Source organism: Mixophyes fleayi, chromosome 7 (assembly GCF_038048845.1).
Source record: "Mixophyes fleayi isolate aMixFle1 chromosome 7, aMixFle1.hap1, whole genome shotgun sequence".
NCBI lineage: Eukaryota > Metazoa > Chordata > Amphibia > Anura > Limnodynastidae > Mixophyes > Mixophyes fleayi.
The window spans coordinates 119439991-119459939 of record NC_134408.1 but is presented as its reverse complement, the minus strand read 5'-3'; the positions used below and the strand labels follow the sequence as shown (position 1 = coordinate 119459939).

Genomic DNA, 19949 nt, shown 5'->3' with positions numbered 1-19949 from the left:
CAGGGCCACCATCAGGGGGGTACAGGGAGTACAGCTATAGGGGGCCCAGCAACAGAGTGGGGCCCCACTAGCCATGGGTCCAAACAAATTTATTAGGGACCGGAGAATCCGCAGTGAATTAAGGGAGGTAGTAGGCGCCTTTTCTAGGCAGCAGCTATGCCTGAGATGTGAGAGGCGGTGTAGGGAGAGACCTCTGCGCATAATTAAGGATGTGTCAGTGGGCCCCCTTGTAGGCAGCATGTCTGCCTCCGCTCCAAAGATGCTGGGGCCCCACAGTTGCCGCTATTTGCTCCAGTCCCAGCCCCCCAGTTCACGGACAGAGATTAATTAACGTCGCAACACTGTCAATAGAGAGGAGCTGAAAGGAGACAACAAGAAGACGCAGAGAGGTAAGTAAACTGCTGCAGGGGTTAGATGGAACCGGGATGGGGGGGTGACTGTAAAGAATGGGGGGGGGAAGGCAAATGTTGGGTAGAGAATAATTTAAAAATGAAGGTGGGGTGAGAGAAGGAAAGAGGGGGGCCCTGCCTGTTACATTTGTACTGGACCCCGCAATTTCTGGTGGCAGCCCTGTTGACATGTGTCATGCTCTGAATACGCACTGGGTAATTGTCATATCATGAAGTTTACACTCCAGAAATGAAGCTGCTTATTTACATAGCAATCTTTACATATTCAATTACAATAGGGTATAGAGGTGATTGTCCAAGGATTATCTGCTTATGTCAATTCCTATTTTATTATCCATACTAGCTTTAAAGATTATCCTTTTATATTTTGTGTAGTTTTAGATTCAGTAAAACATGGACAGAATTTATTCAACATGGACTTTATAATATCAAATAAAGCTGCCATATAGTGGCGGATTCAATTACGCGCAAAGTCCCGTTAGAGCTTCGTGTGATGTTCTCTAGCACCCATTTCCAGGCATATCTATGAGCTGCAAGTAAAAATAATTACTGTATATACTCGAGTATAAGCCGACATGAATATTAGCCGAGGCACCTAATTTTACTGCAAAAAATTGGGAAAACTTATTGACGAGTATAAGACGGGGGTGGGCTTTTTCAGTATAAAAAATGTGCTGAAAAATTCGGCTTATACACAAGTATATACGGTAATTAAATGTTTTAGTACCCCAACATCCCACGGGGTCTCGTCACAAACCTCGTGCTGAACTGAAGTTGCCCCATAGACTTGTTTAGCCCATGTACATTGGTCTATAACCCATAGACTTCAAAGGAACAGTGCAACCTGGTGGACACCTTATTGTGAAAATTTGCAGGACACTAAAAAAGTTTAAATCTTTTAAAATATCTCATCTCAGACAGTTATAAATGATGCAAGGTTTAACACAGTCAGGCTATCAGTAATTATGACAATTTAAGTCATATTATTTTTTAATTTTTCCTCAAGGCTCACAGACAGATATAAAACACTTACTTTGAATGCTCTGTATGGCAGTCGGGTGTCGGGGGGGGGGGGTAAAGTAATTGTCCCTGGGCACGTGAGTGAAATCTAAGGCTGTCCCTGAAAAGCTCCAGGTTAGGTGCCAACCATAGCCATATGGTACGCCCAATCTGTCTGTGACTGCCAATTACCAGTGGACAGAGAAGGATTCATCTAGATTTGCATTGTAAAGACGGTGGAAATGTGGCTGTCTGCTCCTTACCAACACTCTTCAGCTTCTCTTCAAGCAGTTTTAATGTTTGCTGAATGGCAGCTCCATCTGAAGGGGCTACATCAACACACAGCATCCCCAGCAGGCTGTCCAATTGCTGTGATAACTGACAAAACAAGTCATATTTAGAAATCAGACTTCTGCAAGGTTGAGAACTGTGATGCCAGCTGTTACTAAGCTCCGCAAACAAAAGGCTTTTATACAAATAATATTTTATTTTTACAAGTAGTGGGAAGAGAGTTTGTATAAAGAAAAAAAGAAGAAAAGAAAAACAAAAGCAGCCTATACAAATACCAATTACATCAACATTGCAATACCAATAAGGGGTAACACCTACAGTGGTGTTTCATAGAGCATGCACATTTCATGCGTTAACCCTTTATTTATTTTTTCTTCCTCTAGTAGAGCTCTCCACTTACTTCCGCTGTCTTGTCCCCCCCACCCTTCTATAATCCATTTATCTAATCCACAAGACCCTTTGGGGCATATTCAATTCCGATCCAGATTCGCGGGATCGAGCCGGAACGGCCGTGAACGTAATCCGCGGTACCGCAATAACGTGGATTTTCGTTCGCAGCCCATAGGGCTGCCTACGAAAATCCGCGTTATTGCGATACCGTATTACCGGCAGTAGTGCGCATTTTCCGATCGGATCGGAATTGAATATGCCCCAAGTTGTGGATGTGAAAACGCACACACACTGAAATAACTTGTAGGTGTGCCTGGAATGTGACATCATAGGGGAAAGAGTACAGGACATTTAGGTTTCATTCCAGCTAAGGTACGTTCCCTAGTGTTTACTTGTGTGAGCTTGTGGCAGTGCATTAGATTTTATCATCGTCCTCTATTTATTTATATAGCACCAGTAATTCTGCGGATGCATGCGTGTATACAAAATGCAAAAAAAACTATTGACATATGTCTAACTCAAAATGAGCCCCACAGTCTGCACCCACTGTCATTTTTATCATGTGGTTGCTGGTCGCACACAGTGGACTGAGCACACGCCACAGACCTCAATTTGAGCCGAGCCATTTATTCTGCCACAACACAGGAACTACAGAACATTTCACTTTTCTAGTGGATTCACCCTTAGTTTAAGAAAAGTCTGCCCGAGCACAAGAGATTGCTTACTGTGTTGGACCACACCACCAAATGCAGTGATCACTAAAGCAGGTAAAAACTACTATGTACATTAACCTGTCATATGTAATTAGTTTTAATTAGATTAAAGAAACAAGCTGTTGTTTCACGTACATTACACTATCCATTTGACATAGCTTCAATAAGAGAAACTGATTGGACCAACTGACACCCGCATGGTTTTATTTTGCGGTTTTCTAACAATAAGACTGAAAACAACTGTATTGAATGATCTATTGATGCATCCGTGGCCAGTATCGCGTCAGAATACAAGAATGACTTGCAGTATATGTAAGGGGAGTTCTAAAGCTCAGAGACAATCTTGTGAATGTGATCAGCTTGTGATATGTATGCACATTCTATAAGAGAGGACAAGAGAGCAGCACTTACTATATAAGAAGTTTTGACAAATACTTTTTATTTGAGAATGTATTCAAAATGTAAAATAATAATTTTCTATTAAAACATTTTATTTTAGATTGATGGCACCTATGATAAACTTTGGCTGATTGCAGTAATGTATCCATTTTCATATTATTTTGAACTATACCTCTTGGGCAACTCCATGGAACTCCAGTGCTGTCTGCAGCAGGTTCTGGCGGAATTCTAACTGGCTCGCCTGTCGGTAACAGACGTCGCTGAGCCGCTGCTGCAGACTCTTCAGCTCCACCAGATCCTCCTCGTCACCGGCGTTTAAGAGCGCTGCAATCTGCTGGTTCAGCTCAACGTACACAGCAAACCATTCCTACAATATGACAAAGGTAATGTTCTTCTCACCACATGGAAATAGCATCTGACAGAAACAACAATGGCACCACCTAATAAAAGCAATAAAATATCGCCTGCCCTGTACTTTATTAAGAAAAGAAAGGCATTAGCCGTAACATAGGCACAAGAGGAGGAAGACTTTATTTTAGGCTGAACAAATATTTTTGAAAATGCAGCCGAGCAAATATCTGCAAATCCGTAACAATTCTGTATGAACTGGTGAAATCAGGAGGCACTGGATTTTAGTCATAGGATAGGTACATTTTCATGAATATTGTTCAGGCCATAAAATGGTCCTCTCCAACATGTGTAGGTGATGCATGCAATTAAATGCACCCAAGTCCTTAGCCCTAGGGGTATATTTACTAAGAGGCAGCTTCAGCGATCTGCTGGCGCTGTGCCATGATTTTTTTTCTTTTATTAAAAGGACAATTTTATTAAAGACAAAGTCCATCGGGTTTATAACCATTTTAAAAAATTACGGCAAAGCGCAGAGAATCAAACCGCCGCTTAGTGAATACACCCTCTAGTGTTCATCGCTGGCATTGTTTCAACTAATGGTCCCTCTACTGGCAAAAGCATAAATATAGAGACAAAAGTCACCAAATAAAAAGGACTTGTGTATGAGTGATGGTACATGTACCATTTTAACTCCTAAATGAGATATCTCTAAGCAATGCTTTACCCTGTAACCCTCCCCCAACAAAACAAAAACAAAAAAAAAAACCCAAACTGGCCATTAGGTAAGTTCTAGCTATTTATGAAAAGCAGATACTTTTAGCGAGAGCATATTGGAATGAAGCTGGTTAAGCTTGAACGTCACCCTTTCAATTAATGACAGGTAATAATGTTATCTTGTAAAGGCAGAGCGGTCCGTACTGAGATTCAATAGATAGAAACAACTTAAGCAGGAATGTATTTGCTGGAATAATATAATGGCTGCAGGTAATAGAGGCAACAATCTTCATTCTCAGTTTCTGAATATGTAAGCACTATACCCACACTATTTAACCATCAGCAGGTGACCACAGCCTTCCATACATGCATTGCACTGTGAATGGCATCTGAATGTTCTAGGATGCAAATGTCTGGCCAGTTTGAAGTACCAGATATCCAGGAAGTCAATGTTTAAAAGCCAATCTAACATCATGTTAAGGAATGCCACCTACACTTCCTCTGAAAATAAATACACTTTAATTGACGAACCGCTTAATTTAAACGGTTTGATACGATAGCCTGGAATAAATCCAAAAGGATAAAGCAAAGTGCTTGGTAAAAGTTGCAGGAAGGAATTTAACAGCCAAGTAGTTAAAATTCTCAGAAGGTGAAAGCCCCATTTAAATAAAAAGTCTTTAATGAAAACCTTTTGTAAAACAGTTTAATGAATGACGTAAAGTTTCAGTTATAAACCACCATAAAATAGGGTAGATACATTAAAGAAGGCAACGACGGCCCAGAAGAGGAATCTCCATGGTTCTACTAGTTGTGGTAAGATACAGTAATAAAACCATGGAGATTGCAGCTCTCCAATAGGCTTTAAACGGAATTCAAGCATGTAAACCCCACAATGTGTGTTTCTGAGAGTAAGGTTATTATAATCAACATTTCTTTATATAACGCCAGCTGGCTGACCTTCCTTTGTTTTGTATCAAACCACCTTAATGTCCTGAACGCTCCAATGTGGTTTATCCAGTAAAACATCATTCCACTGTATCACTAATTCCTCTCCCATTGGATGACTCAATAGATAAAATATTACATAAATGAGCCTCCAGTATGTGTAGAATTACCATGTGTCCAGCTTTTCCCAACACGAAATGTGCCCCCCCCCCCCCAGGAAATCTCCAAATTGAATCTTTATTCTCATACAATAAAGATCCTTGATAAACTGTAAAGATGGAATTAGGTTACCATGAGGACTTAACAGTATTCCACACCCAAAGGGAAACATATGGTGCATTTTTGGCAACAGTCATATTTTAAAATATTTAATTAATGTTTTTGACTGTATGCCCATTATATGAACCTGCTGAAATGTCAGATCACACAGGTGCTCCGGTTTCCGTTTGTAAATGATTGGAGCACCATATATGCTACAGCCGACAGTACAAGTGTATCTGTGTACTGTATGTGGTATATTAGAGTATAGAAGATATGCAGAGAAACTACAATGATTGACACATGAAGAAAAGGACAGCATACTAATAATCATGGTGAGCAGTGTCAAATGATTTCACTACATTGGCATGTCTACTCTTACACTGTGCTGACTCTCAATCTCTTCATGTTTCTGTTGTAAAGCCTGAGATGCTCTGATGGAGTCTCCAATTCCCCACTGGGTTCTCAGCTGTTCTGATCCGGGCCCTTCCAGCCAGTTTACAACCTGCGTAAAGGACAAATGCCATGACTGAGATATTTAGAGAAACAAAATCATCCTAGAAAGCACAAACACAAAGTAAGGCATAGAATTATACACACGACAAACTACATCAAGTCCATTTAAAGAGCAAGTAAAGCCAGTATTTGACATTAACATATATCAAAGTCTGTGTTTTACCAAGCCGAATAATAGACTCGAAATAATTGCAATGTTTATACTTAAAATTATTACTATGCAGCAGGCTGCCATGTTAACGTGAATGTGCAACTACAAACAAGCAGACAGTGAGACTTGCTTAGCAGAAATCTACTGTGTGGATTGGTTGATTCATACACTAGGCTACGGCTAATCATGTCTCAGGTTCTTGACCTGTATCATATCCAATCAGGACACAGTCCAAAAGATGTAGACAGAACTTCGGTGGCCTGTTATGTAGAGAGGATTAATATTTTAATTTGATCTAGAGCTGCAATACCAGCTTAATAATAAAAATTTATTTTAATTCCATGGTTTATATCGGAAAGGAGTTTTGAGGTTAAGTGTACTTTTCAAAACATTTCTCTTTTGAAAAATAACTTTCATACTATATATTTAAAAGGGATGTATAGGAGATTTATTCACCTCTGGTGGCACTGTCCCAAGATCTCAAAGTTTTAGAGGAAATCATGTAATGCCCAAACAGATGTTAGACACTTAGAGCTAGATTTACTAAGCTGCGGGTTTGAAAAAGTGGGGATGTTGCCTATAGCAACCAATCAGATTCTAGCTTTCATTTTGTAGAAGGTACTAAATAAAAGCTAGAATCTAATTGGTTGCTATAGGCAACATCCCCACTTTTTCAAACCCGCAGCTTAGTAAATCTAGCCCTTAGACACTACATGTTGAATCTCATGCCTTCCTTTCTCTGCCTTTAGAGCACATGCTAGTAAACTTGCCTCATATCTAAAACACAGCCAAATCTGATACATATCTAAATATTGGCAGGATTCGTGTTCGCCTCCCCTTCAGCATGCCCAGAACAAAATCTTGTTTATTGCCTCTATGCAGTGTTCTCCCCAGAAAATTTTGCCAGCCGGGTGGCATTCAGAAGTAGCCGGGTAGGGGATAGATGTAATACTTTGCAATAATACAGAAAAATGTTGGAGGTTATTGCCCACATCTGCCAGGACTGGTGGTCAGTGGTCTAACACACACTGCTGGCTGTAGTGGTCACATAGTGCCTGTTCTAATAGGAGAAACATTGGTTTATTCAATTGCAATAGGACTCTGTTGGGCTCCAAGAGCCGGGTGGCAGTAAAAACATCTGGGTGGAGCAACCAGGAAATAGGTGCTGGGGAGAACACTGCTATGGAGATATTTTACAACTACAAGGAAAAGGAGACACATTTGATTAAATTTTGGAGCCCTGGTTTACGTTTACTTCGCCCACTCCCGGTACACCATAACTATTTGCCACTATTTCAGTGATCTCTCTATTGGGTGATGTATGTACTATGCAGACCATTCACACAACGAGTTCATTTGGCCACAGTTTTAGTGATTTCTGAATAAGGTGCTCCTTTTCCTCCCTTTTTCTTTTTAAAAATGGCACACAGACCATGTATTTTTCTCTTCTTTTAAAAATTATGACATTATTGAACACTTTGTATTACTTGTTTATACACGTTGTCATTTCAGAATATAACAAATATGTATGTCTATATCTGGACAATCCCTGCTATTTAGACACCAGTTTATGGCTGCCCTACACTCTCCCATGTTATTGGATTGCTGCTTTAATGCTTACAGCTGGGAGAAAGGAAGGATCCGAGCAGGGGACCCCCTCTAAACTGTTTAATGACAACCTCACAAAAGGAGCACATGGAGGAGCACCCTAAATAGCAGAGTTCCCCTAAATCACAGTGGGTGTCCAAAGGTGGATAATCTTTCCAATTACCCATATTGGTCACCGTGTATGTTCACGTTATATAAAAAAATGGATAAATAAAGCACCTTGGAAATACGATTACACATTCCTCTGTTGCCCTAATATAATCTAACCTAAATCCACTGGATTATTTTCTGGCACACCCATAAATCTGGTTGACCGATGACCACTTTCTGCCTTTGTGTGCAGTTACCTGCCGACAATATTAAATATGATACCTAATGGGGAGATATTTCCAAATTGTCCAACCCCTCCCTATCAGGTTAAACTGCAAATGGATCCTGTTATTCCGTGCTTTGGGTTAGGAGCAGGATAGGACCATGTGTGGTCAGCTTTACACAGTCAGCACATTTAAGGGGAGGTATAAAAAAATTGGTATTATGCAGTTTATATAGTATTACAAACACATTATATTGTTCTCAAGTGTTAGTCAGTACAGACAACTCTGCTAAGTCGTATTAACTTGGCCAAGTTACTGAAGTATAATAACAATACTACTGGAATTACATCCCTCAACTGAAGTATCTAGAATGTCCTTTTCGTTATATCCAACTTAAATAAGCCTTGTGCTTTCAGCACCCTCCCCTGTCGCACATAGTATATTATATGCACATAGACATTGAGCAAGGTGCATGGTTTCAATCAGTAGCGATTCTGTGAGGAGAACAGACATCTGGGCTAATCCCATTTCCACACTGTACAAGAGAGGTCTGTTGTTGCTTCTGGTGTCATGTGACGGACTTGGCAGCGACCCCTTTCTCAGATGTATCACTGACTCATCCAGACTGGGATTAAGACTTCAGGGATAAGTAGTTTTGTCAGTGCAACCTAACCAAATGACATTTCCTATAATCACACAAGACATATCCCAGACTACTGATTAACTCTCACAGAACAGCACACCATTCTGCTGCAACAGCATCTTCATAACATACTGAACTAAACTAACTAACTCTACTGTAAAGTATGATGAATAATTAATCAGAGACATATAAAAACATTGTCTATACACTGCGTGCATCACTCTGCATAATTATTATTTTACTCAATGTGGTTACTAAAACTTCTCATACGGTATTATATATAAAATAAAAAATATGTCCCCTTTATGGGTTTCCTTAATGTGGCCAAATAATACGTTAGACGCTTTGTAACAATTACAATACAATTTTTTCTGGTCTAATATGCTAACAATGGATTTACATTGTCAGACTTTATTCTAATGCAGAAGTGGCACGAGATGGCAGAACCTGCTAGTTTGGACGCTAATCAGAATTAATTCTCCTTGTCTGCCAGAAATCACAGCAGATATTTGATGTGCAATTTGAATGTCTCAATTGATCTGTATATTCCATAATGGCCCCATAACTGTCGAGAGCTAATAAGTGGATTAGGATAGTATATGGAGATGATAGTGGTGGAGTGAAATGGGAAGGTGGAGAGTGAGAATGGAATTCTCTATAGAGGGAGTCGGGAAGGCAAGTGTGAAAAGGTGAGTTTTGAGGGAGCATTTGAAACATTCGACGTTGGGGGAAGAGACTGATTAGGCAGGAAGGGGAATTCCAAATGTGGGGAGAAGCGTGGGGAAAGTCCTGGAGGTGGAAGTGTGAGATGGCGATAGGTGAAGAGGAGAGGCAAAGGTCACTGACAAAACATAGCGGTCGAGTAGGGGAGTATTTCTTGACAAGGCTGATATTGTAGGAAGAAGAGGCATTACAGTTACATATAAGTGAGGGTAAGCAACTTGAATGTATTCTGGAGGGAATGAGGAGTGAATAGAGGGTTTAGAAGAGAGGCATAACAGAAGAGGAACGTCGGAGAGGAAGATTAGTCATGATGCAGCATTTAGCACAGACTGCAATAATCAAGGCAGAATATGACAAAAGCATAAATGAATGACGGACTTGGGGGCATCAAGAGAGAGGAAAGGGCGAATATCGGCAATGTTGTGGAGATGGAGGCGACAGGTATCGGCAAGGGACTGGACATGGGGAGTGAAATCAACTCCCAGGCATCGTGTGTGGGGAACAGGATAGAGGTCGCCACACCATCAACCTTAATGGAAATCAGAGGAGGGGGATGTGACACTAGGTGGTGAAAAGATGAGCTCAGTTTTGGATATGTTGAGCTTGAGGTAACCCAGCCATTTGGGTGGAGATGGCAGAGAAGCAGTCGGACACACGGGAGAGGGAGGGAGAGAGATCAGGGGGATAAAGGTAGATTAGAGTCGTCGGCACAGAGGTGATATTGGAGGTCAAAGTAGCGGATCAGTTGACCAAGAGCGGAGGTGTAAGGAGAGAAAAGTAATGGGCCAAGGACAGAGCTTTGGGGAACCTTAACAGATAGAGGGACAGGAGAGAGCAGGTACCAGAAGTAGACACCGTAAAAGAACAATCAGAGATGAAGGAGTTAAACCAGAAAAGGTCAGTGCCATGAAGGGCAAGGGAGTGAAGGGTGTCAAGGAGGAGAGGATGGTCAACTGTGTCGAGATGCAGAGAGATCAAGGAGCAGAACCAGGGACAAGTAGCTCTTACTTACTTTGTTATAGCTCTAAGGGCTAAATTCTGGATCAGGATCCTAAGTTTCTAGTGAAACAACAGACTGTTGGTTTAGCTACTAGACAGAGGCCTCCGGTGTGTCTAGGTGAGAGGAGTGCTTTAAAGCTACAAGATCATTTTCCATATGAGCTCAATGTAATTAAGCACTGTGACAGTCAGTCCTCTTGTTTATCGACAATCAGTGTTGTTTTCCTCCCAACAGTGTAAAATGTGTACAGACATCAGGACAGTGCGTACCGATGAAAAGAGGGCATGGCCGTGTCACATTGGGTAGTGCCTACTGCTCCTGAAGCCTCCCTCAAACACACAAGCCCAGTGATTTTATTTTTAATGATTCTACTTTTTCTGCTATCAGTAAATTTAATGATTGCTGCCAATCCTGTACCTTGGATGTTTTTTTCCTTCTTCTAAACAACCCCCCTGTCATAATTCTAGACATCACGAACACCAATCTGTATAAAAAATGTTTTCTACTAGTTAAAATTGATCTTTGATTTTGTTATGATTCCAGCCCTCCCTTAGAAATAATAATGTGTTAAAACTATGATACTGGAGCAGCCTGTTGCTTCAGGTCAATTTGATCTTTCAAGAAATCCAGACTATAGTAGTAAACTGCTGTAATAAGCTCAATGACAACTAAACAAACATGAACTCTGTTGTTTTTTTTAAGTGACAACAAAGTAGGCTGGAAAACCTAAAGCAAATTACAACCAGCATACAAAGATGTAATACCACAAAAATATAAAAATTATCCCTTTTAGATTTTTTGTTCCAATATACAGATTAGAAAAACCAAAACAAGATATATACACTGAGAAGTCAACGTTAAAATCACTGAGAAGTGAAGTGAACAACATTGATCATCTCATTACAGTGGCACCTGTAAGTGCAAGTGAACAATCAGTTCTTGAAGTTGATGTGTTGGAAGCAGGCCCCATCTCGCACCTTACATGTCTTCAAGGATCTGCTGCTAAAGTCTTGGTACCAAATACCACAGGACACCTTCAAAGGTCTTGTGGAGTCCATGTCTCAACAGGTCAGAGCTATTTTAGGGGCACGAGGAAGACCTACACAATATTAGGCAGGCGGTTTTAATGTTGTGGCTGCTCGGTGAATATTCTATTTCAATGTAGCATTGTGCAACCGATTACGGAAAGCAATGGGGAATTAGTTACGGACTATATTCCTATGCAACACTAGTAATTCAGGTCAAACACATAGATATCTGTTTCTAATCCAACTAATGTCAATTGAGGTTGATGTTCTGGTAAACAAGTCCATTTAAATGCAACAATGACAGTAACTTTCCACAGTAAGCTAAATAGCTTATTTTAATCAGCTCATCCTTCAGCCAGTTTAATCATCAACCTAGCACAGTGCCTATAGTGCCATTTGATTGGATGTTTAATGGCAACGCAGAAGAACAGTATAATAATGCCTTTAGAATTAGTTAACTAAAATTCACAAGGACAGAGACTCTCTTAAAAAGCTAATTAATTGGAAAGGAATTACATTTAAAAAATGATCTGCTCACCCTCCTTCCTTCAAGAGGCTGCAGCAACGGGACCCAGGGAAGGTAGTGGGGTTGGGATAATAAGGAGCCCTCTTTCAGCATATTACTGTAATATGGTGTATTCACAGGCTACAGATAGTACAGCATGTATGTATTAAAGACTATTTTGGTTGCTTTGTTCAGACATGTTTTTTCCACGCAGGAGGGTAACTTGACAACCGTGAAACCTGCTCTCCAGTCAGACTTGGGCACAGGGAAAACACATCACCATGCACTCATTGCTAACAATTAATGATCTCCATTTGTTTCAGAAATATTCACTTTTTGTAATTGTAGTTTACTTACTATTTCTTTAAAATCACACCACTGTAAACACCATTTCTCAAAACCGATGGACAGGAAAAAGGTGTAAACTATTGCAGACAGCTAGATTTATTTTCCCCATTTTTGGCAGGAATTTCATTTATATGTAAGTGTGATTTTATTATTACTGTGAAATAAACTGCTTGGTCTATTGCGGTTTTTGTTTTGTCATTCACAGCGCCTTACAGAATAGACCATCATGGAAGGCTTTGTCCGAAATTATCTCGGCGCTGCAGTTTCTATTTTTGATATTCTAATAATGATATCTAATTATTCCTGATTTTAAAAGGGTTGCGATGGACAGACTTTCCTTCTGCTGAGTTTCTATTTATTTCTCCATGTGTTTGTATTTTCAAAGCCAACAAATTAACCATAAGACATAAGACACAGGGTATAGTACAAACATGCAAGGAGGCATACCATAAGGACACACAGAGCGCATAAGAGGAGCAGAGCTCTCTTACCTGCATAACCTTCTGCTGAATTTCATCAAGCTGCGTACGTTTGCTACGTTGTCTACACACTTCCTGGTAACGAGTATACTGCTCTCGGAGGGAGTCCAGAAGTTTCATAACCTGGGGCTGAGCCAAAAGTTCATCGTCCATTGGAGACCATGCCACCCCTCCCTCCGAACCATTAAACCGCCTCTGCTGAAGTTCAGATAGCAGCTCATGACCTTCATGCCACAGAAAGAGGAGACAATATGAATGAAAACGTATGCCGTGTTACTTAATTAACAACAGACAAAGAAGTAATATGGTGGTAACATTGGTAAGTCATGTTTGACATGCAGAAAGCTATATTCTCTGGGAAGCACGGTGGCTTAGTGGCTAGCACTTCTGCCTCACAGCATTGGGGTCATGAATTCAATTCTCGACCATGGCGTTAACTCTGTGGAGTTTGTATGGGTTTCATCCGGGTCCTCCGGTTTCCTCCCACAGTCCAAAAACATACTAGTAGGTTAATTGGCTGCTATTAAAATTGACCTTAGTCTGTCTGTGTATGTTAGGGAATTTAGACTGTAAGCAAGTTCTCTGTACAGCGCTGCAGAATTGGTGGCGCTATATAAATAAATGGTGATGATGATCTGTGCAGCTTATGCTCATGTTTCACTAAATGTTTATCAAAATATGAAGTAAATAATACTTCTTGGATGGGTAGATTTACCATTTAAATCAACCAAGCATCTATGAAAGATGGGAGTAACAAAGCAGGAACCAATCAAAATATTTATTTTCAAAATTCTATTTATTTCTAGTAAAACTGGATTTTTTTGAACAATTGATTTTTTTCATTTCTCAATACTTTGAATAAATAATTAGAAAGATCATCTTTTAGATATTACTAGTTGGCTAAAGTGAACGCAGATATTCCCAGCACCCATCTCTATAAAGACCTTGATGTGCAGATCTGACAATTTACTATAATGCGACTGTGTAATAATTGACGTGACCCAAAATGAATCTACAAATAAGCTTTTAGATGCATGGTTCAGTGTTCTTTTAACAAAGTGTTTTGTTTAAAAACTTTAAAGATACTCATCACCCTCATTATTTAAATAATGAGGTGTTAAAAATATTATTGGAAAATTGTAATTTTCTCTTCTTAGGGAAAACTATTTGATCTCAGGCAGAAAAAGTTAAATAGCTTGCATTTAGTTTAAGTATGTGAATATACTTCCATTAATACATTACATTAACATTATAGATCTGTACAAAATATTAAAATGCGCTGCAAAAAAAGTGACTCATGCTTTGGGTCAATATCACCATGTTATGAATCTGTGTTCAGGAATACCCCTGAGAGATAGGGTTTATGGACACTTGAGGACTAAAGAAAGAACTATTTAGTTAACTGTATTACTCTCAGCATGAAAAACTCAAAAGTAGTGGACATCAATTCTGGGTTGGCCTGGTTGACCAGGAAGTACACACTTCCTGGTCAACACTTCCTAGTAACTTTACCAATGTATCTGTAGGCACTCATAACCTCGGAGAAGCTATGGATACCGCTACCACAGATAAGACAAACTAGATGCCCAGTTTTTGTTTTTCATGCTATATAACCAGCACACATCAACCTATCACAATACAAAAGATTTATACCATTTCTACAGTCTGCACTTATACATCCATTTTATATTTAGAACCAGTGATTGACGTGGGCTGGTGTATGGTGGTATGGCCATACCTCCAGTTCTCCTACTGCCGTCATTGGAAACCTCATTCAAATTCCATTCACTTGCATTTTCCATACAATCAATACATTTCCACTTCAATCACTGTTTAGAACATTACATTTTACTTTTCTGCAATAAAATATAAACAGCACTCTCTCTTCCCTACAGCCGGCTAGTTTATATCACATGGCTAAAGCGCCAACATAACTTTCAAGACCTCTGACACTCTATTGAGATGAACGTGCTGGGAAGATGAGGGGTTTTACTTCAACTATCATCCCCAACATTAATTTAAATGTTCCTATTAATTTTCAGCGACTGACATAATTATCACCAGAGATCACTGATTCAAGCTATTAGTTTCACTTAAGGATAGCTTGGGTTTGAACTGCTCCATAAATATCTACACGAGGTAATTTACTTAACAGAAGCCATATTGCATGATTTATGCTAACAAACACCAGACATGATGACATAAAAGAAAATGGCCTGCTTAAAATATATATCACTTTTGGGGACTTTTTAGAGCACAATTTAGAGAAACTCCAAGACATAAAAAGGAAACACAGCTCCTTTAATTGCTGCTATAAATTAAACTTTCTCTGAGCGGTGAGACTTTTTTTTTTTATAAAACAGGCGGCATTATACTGTAATGCCACTCTTAATGGGTGATTTATTTTAAGTCTGGTCACAGGGATAAAATCAAGGACAAAAAATGATTCCAAAGCAAAAATCATAATGTAAGCATATTTCAGACTGGAAATTGTGGTTCAGAATTAAAAGAAAGGAAAAAACAAAACAAAAACAAAAAAACAAACAACTCAACAAACAATTGTTTTTGTTGTGCTGCCCAAAGGAGATTTTAACTTCTGTCACCTGCCACGGCTTTGTACTCCACATAAGATATCTAGAAGCGCATCGGCTACCCATTTACTGCCAATATCACGGATTGCTGTATTCACTGCCGACTTATATCACTTTAATTAAAGTTTATCCGTCTCATACTATGCACACACAGAAGCAGCCATTTTATGGGCTTAAGCAAAACAGATGAGAAAGGAGCCAATTCATTTGCTATAAAATGGCTGCCACCACCACATGTGCACTGTAAACAGGAATTCTACATAACTAGAGGCATTTTATTTCACAACATCCCAGTGTTTAGCTAATTACCCAAACATAAGAAACAATTTCGGGAGGTGAGAATTTAATAGTGACAAAGCAAAAAGAGGTGCCAGGCTGCTGTTATTCATACAAACGGCACATTTTGCCTGCTTTAAAGTTACACAGAATATTATCAGATACACGGTGAGGATTAAATGCATATTTCCATTCTGAAGGATTGAGAAAGAATCTTCCCTCTCTATATACTTAAATGTGATGTCTGCTTAGTGTTTTCTATACTTTGTCCTGCATTTGCACAGATGACTATCATCACGAGGACAACATATTCCAAACTTGGCTTCTGAGTGTGGAGACTACGTCAGTATTTTAGGCTCCGATGTGCTGGGTTCTGTACACATTGCACTTCTAGGACTAGTTGTCCTCTAAAAATACACATGAAATGCTATAAATGACATAACATGCAAGAAAATGTTCTCTTGCTCTTTGCACATTTTCCCTCGGTCATTGCAAGTTCAGTGCTCTGTGTGTACGTCTCCACAGAGGACAATTAATTCAATCTGAGTTCCAAAAATGGGCTGAGAAGCTCTGTGTGTACACAACCTAAGGACTTGCTGAGTAAAGCATTGTGCCGGTGATACAGTCAGGTGTGTGAACATCACTGAGGATGGACACAGCGAAACAGCTGTTGGTATGAAGATCACTGACCTCAATGACAAATGCAACATCTGCACTTACTGAGAGCAGGACACACCTAAACCAGTACATGCCGAATTTCAGGTCCTGCTCTTTAGTAAGTGCAGAGGTCTTTATGGCGACGGACTTTCTAGTTGACTATACTTTGACTCTGTGGATGCCGCTAACTGCAACTGGTAAAGTCTAGAGTTTTACCCAGTGTACATATCTTGAAGAAAAGCAATGCTTATCCCAAAGGAACAAAGGTGCAATATTACCAGACATATGTGTCCAGTGGACTTAAGTAGACCAAACACTCTAGAATCCAGGGTCTCCAATCCGTACCAGAGTTTTAACTGTAATTTCTTCACATTTTTGTGCATTATTTTACTTATTTTCTTTTCTATATTTACATCATGAACATTTGAATTTATGGAATCAAGTGGAGAAGTTCCGCTATACAAGATACCAGAGACACAATCATCTCTCCATAATTGTTTTGTTGATGAAAGGCTTAATTTTTTCACCTAAATAGGTGAGCACACACTATATTTGTTTTCTCTCTCCCCCAATTTCCAAATGTGCCAAGCAACTTCACTTTATCTGATCCATAAAGGGGAGGCCAACACTTAATAAAATGTAATTTAAGCTTTTAACCTGCACACCAAACTTTTTCCAAATATATTATAAAGAAAGCTAGTAGTTAAGCTGCTCATAAACACAACAATTTGGACAGTCAGTTTGGTAGATTCAGACAAAGTTGGCCCCATGTGTAGATCCAAAAGTGACCGCCCGATCCTGTTTGAACACCTACTTGGGATCTATCAGAAATCAGTCGGGAACAGGGGAAGATCCAAAAGGCCGTTGACCATGACTTACTGTGGTGTTGACCATGACTTACCATGACTTACTAGGGTGTACAGCCGATTGGCAGAACACCTAACTGAGCCGCATGTGATCAGGCTACACCAAGATGCTTCTATTTTGGTTATCCACATATATCTACCAATGTTCTAAAATAGGATTTCAACATTACAGCTTGAACTTAATTAAACAAGCCCATTTTCAAGAAAGATATTAATTTTCAAAATAAGGGTGTAATAATCAAGAAAGTGGAGTTTTATAATTATCAAATTCACCCTTCTGTTTCAATGTAAAAGTCTCCAGATGAAAATCCCTTGTAACATAAATCCAATGCGTATAATCAATTTAACAATAGAACAAACAACAGTAGGTGGGATTCTGTTAAACGACAGGAGGGTAATCCAGTATAACTAATGAATAGGTAGTATTTGACCCTGGGCAGGACAATAAGTGTGTTACAGTGAGCAGCAAAAATATCTCCACTTTTCGTTAGATTATGCGGAAAGCACCTCATATGTTAGTTTACATTATCCTTTGACAATTACATACTTGCACCATTAAGTTTAGATTGGGGAAGCTCTGCCCATTCTACAGCCCTGACAAACAGGCAGGCAAAACTGCCCTCATTATTGGACACTGCAGACATACAAATGGGGGTTCCCAATAAACAAACAAAAAACATTGTGGGGTGTGTGTTGGAAAAGAAGGGACACTCCTTATGGCCATCAGTTTCACGCTGTATAACTACAAGGTGACTCCCCCTCCCCAACAAGTTCTAAGAGGGGTAAAGGAAGTCTACCAAGCTTTTTTTATCCCCAAAAATAAAGGATTTCCTTATAATGGATATGGTAACAGCCCTGAACTTAAGGCTGAATCTATGCTGTCAGTCAAAATAGCAATTTCCTTTTGCACTGTTGGCCAGTAAAGGTAATTAAAGACTGATTTGCATGTCTCCACCCACAATTCTTTGAGTGAGTGAATTTTTTAGAATAATGCTGTCGTAGAGTAAATATTTTGTTTTAAGAAGGTTATTTCCAACAAACTAGGATTAAAAAAAGTTTTTGCTAATGAAATCATAACCTCAAATGGATTTCAGGGAAATCAAGTGTATTCTTTTCCTCCACAATAACAAAAACTAATGCACGGTTTCAGGTACATCATGTTATCCATACTGAATTATAAATAGACAGCACTAAAAATATGCATGACTTCGTTATGCTTTTAAATCCAGTTATTGGCATACATAACAGATAATTATATTTGAGTTTTGCAGACTTTCAAAACTGTACGGTCATCTCTGCTTCTAATCTGGGCACTATAATGCAGCCATTTAATCCAAGGAAAAAATAAAAAAACAAACATAAAAAAAATATACAGATAACATGTAGATCAAATAACTTATGGGACAGTGTGAGTGATGGTAATGACCAATGTGAAGTAGACCTAAGCTCTAGACAATACGCCTAGGGAAGGAGGCAAAGAGGTACAGAGGGTGACTGAATAGTAGAAGGAGTACACAAGGAACGAAGGGTAGTGTTATTAACAGAATGAGAGAGGAGGGGGGTGAGGGAGCCCTGTAGCGGGGGAAGAGGATTAGTTCAATCTTGGAAATATTGAGTTTAGGAAAACACTTGGACATCCAAGATCAGATGGTCGAGAGACAGCAGAAGACAATAGACATAAAGGAAGGGGAGAGGTCAGGGGATGAAAGATAGATTTGAGTGTAATCAGCTTACAGGTGATACTGGAGGCCAAAGGTGCAGATGAGGTCACCAAAAGAGGAGGTGTAGAGGGAGAAGAGCAGGGGGACAAGAACGGATCCTTAGGGACCTCCAACAGGTAGGGGAAGAAGGGGAAATGTAGTGGGAAAGAAGGGATGATGTGGAATCAGGTGTAGAGACTGAAAAGGAGCGTTTGGTGAGGTAAGAGGTAAACCAGGAGAGAACAATGCTACAGAGGCCTATAGATTTAAGATTTTGCAAAAGTAGGGAGTGGTAAGTGGTATTTAAAGCAACAGAGAGAACTGGAAGATTAAGAAGGGAGAAGTGTTCTTTAGATTTAACAAAGTGCGGGCAGTTTTGGTAGAGTGATGGGAACGAAAACCGGATTATTGATGGACGGGCTTTTTTTGTTATGTTTTTTTAAGCATAGGGGAGACAAGAGCATGTTTAAAGAAGAGGAATTGATTGAGGATGTGGGCAAGGTGGAAGCAGGACTCAAGAGAGAGGGCGCGTAGGAGGTGGGAGAGGAAGGGGTCAGGTGGGCAGATGGAGGGGGGGTGAGGAGGATAGAAGTTGTAGACTTCATCTGCAGATAACGGAGTGAAGGAAGCGAAGGAGGGTGGATTAGCGAGGGGGTGACAGTAGGGGGCAGAGAATGGAGATAGTATCAACCGAGGAGTGTGGGGAGAGGAGGAACTGATGGGAGCAGAGGTCATGACGTATTACCTCAATTTTGGAGATGAAGTGGGTAGCAAAGTCAATAGAGAGTGTGGAGGGGAGTGTTAGTAGGGGGAGGAGAACATGGTGTCAAGGTTTCGACTGGTGAGAGTGACTTTAGGGGATGGGGAAGGTGAGAGAGGTGGGGAGATGCTAAACGGTGGTGGTCAGGGGAAAGTCGAATTGTTGAAGTCGGAGACAGTACAGAGGTGAGAAAAGACCAGATCAAGTGGTCCATTGAGAGAGATCAAGGTAGGAGGAGAGCAAAGCAGTAGCTTCTGAGGGGATTGTCTATAGGGATATTAAAGTCCCCCAAGATGAGGGACTGAAGGTCAGAA

At 39.9% G+C, this 19949-nt stretch overlaps 1 protein-coding gene across 2 annotated transcripts in view; it reads right to left on the bottom strand.

The window, feature by feature from the left end:
- SESTD1 (SEC14 and spectrin domain containing 1) overlaps window positions 1-19949 on the bottom strand; it is a 109200-nt gene that overhangs the window by 27302 nt on the left and 61949 nt on the right. For both annotated transcript variants that reach the window (XM_075180511.1, XM_075180512.1), the window contains 4 exons: window positions 12798-13009; window positions 5853-5975; window positions 3375-3569; window positions 1673-1787 (listed from right to left, as the gene is read on the bottom strand). In XM_075180511.1, the coding sequence (XP_075036612.1) occupies window positions 1673-1787; window positions 3375-3569; window positions 5853-5975; window positions 12798-13009 (645 nt within the window). The remainder of the gene's footprint in view (window positions 1-1672; window positions 1788-3374; window positions 3570-5852; window positions 5976-12797; window positions 13010-19949) is intronic.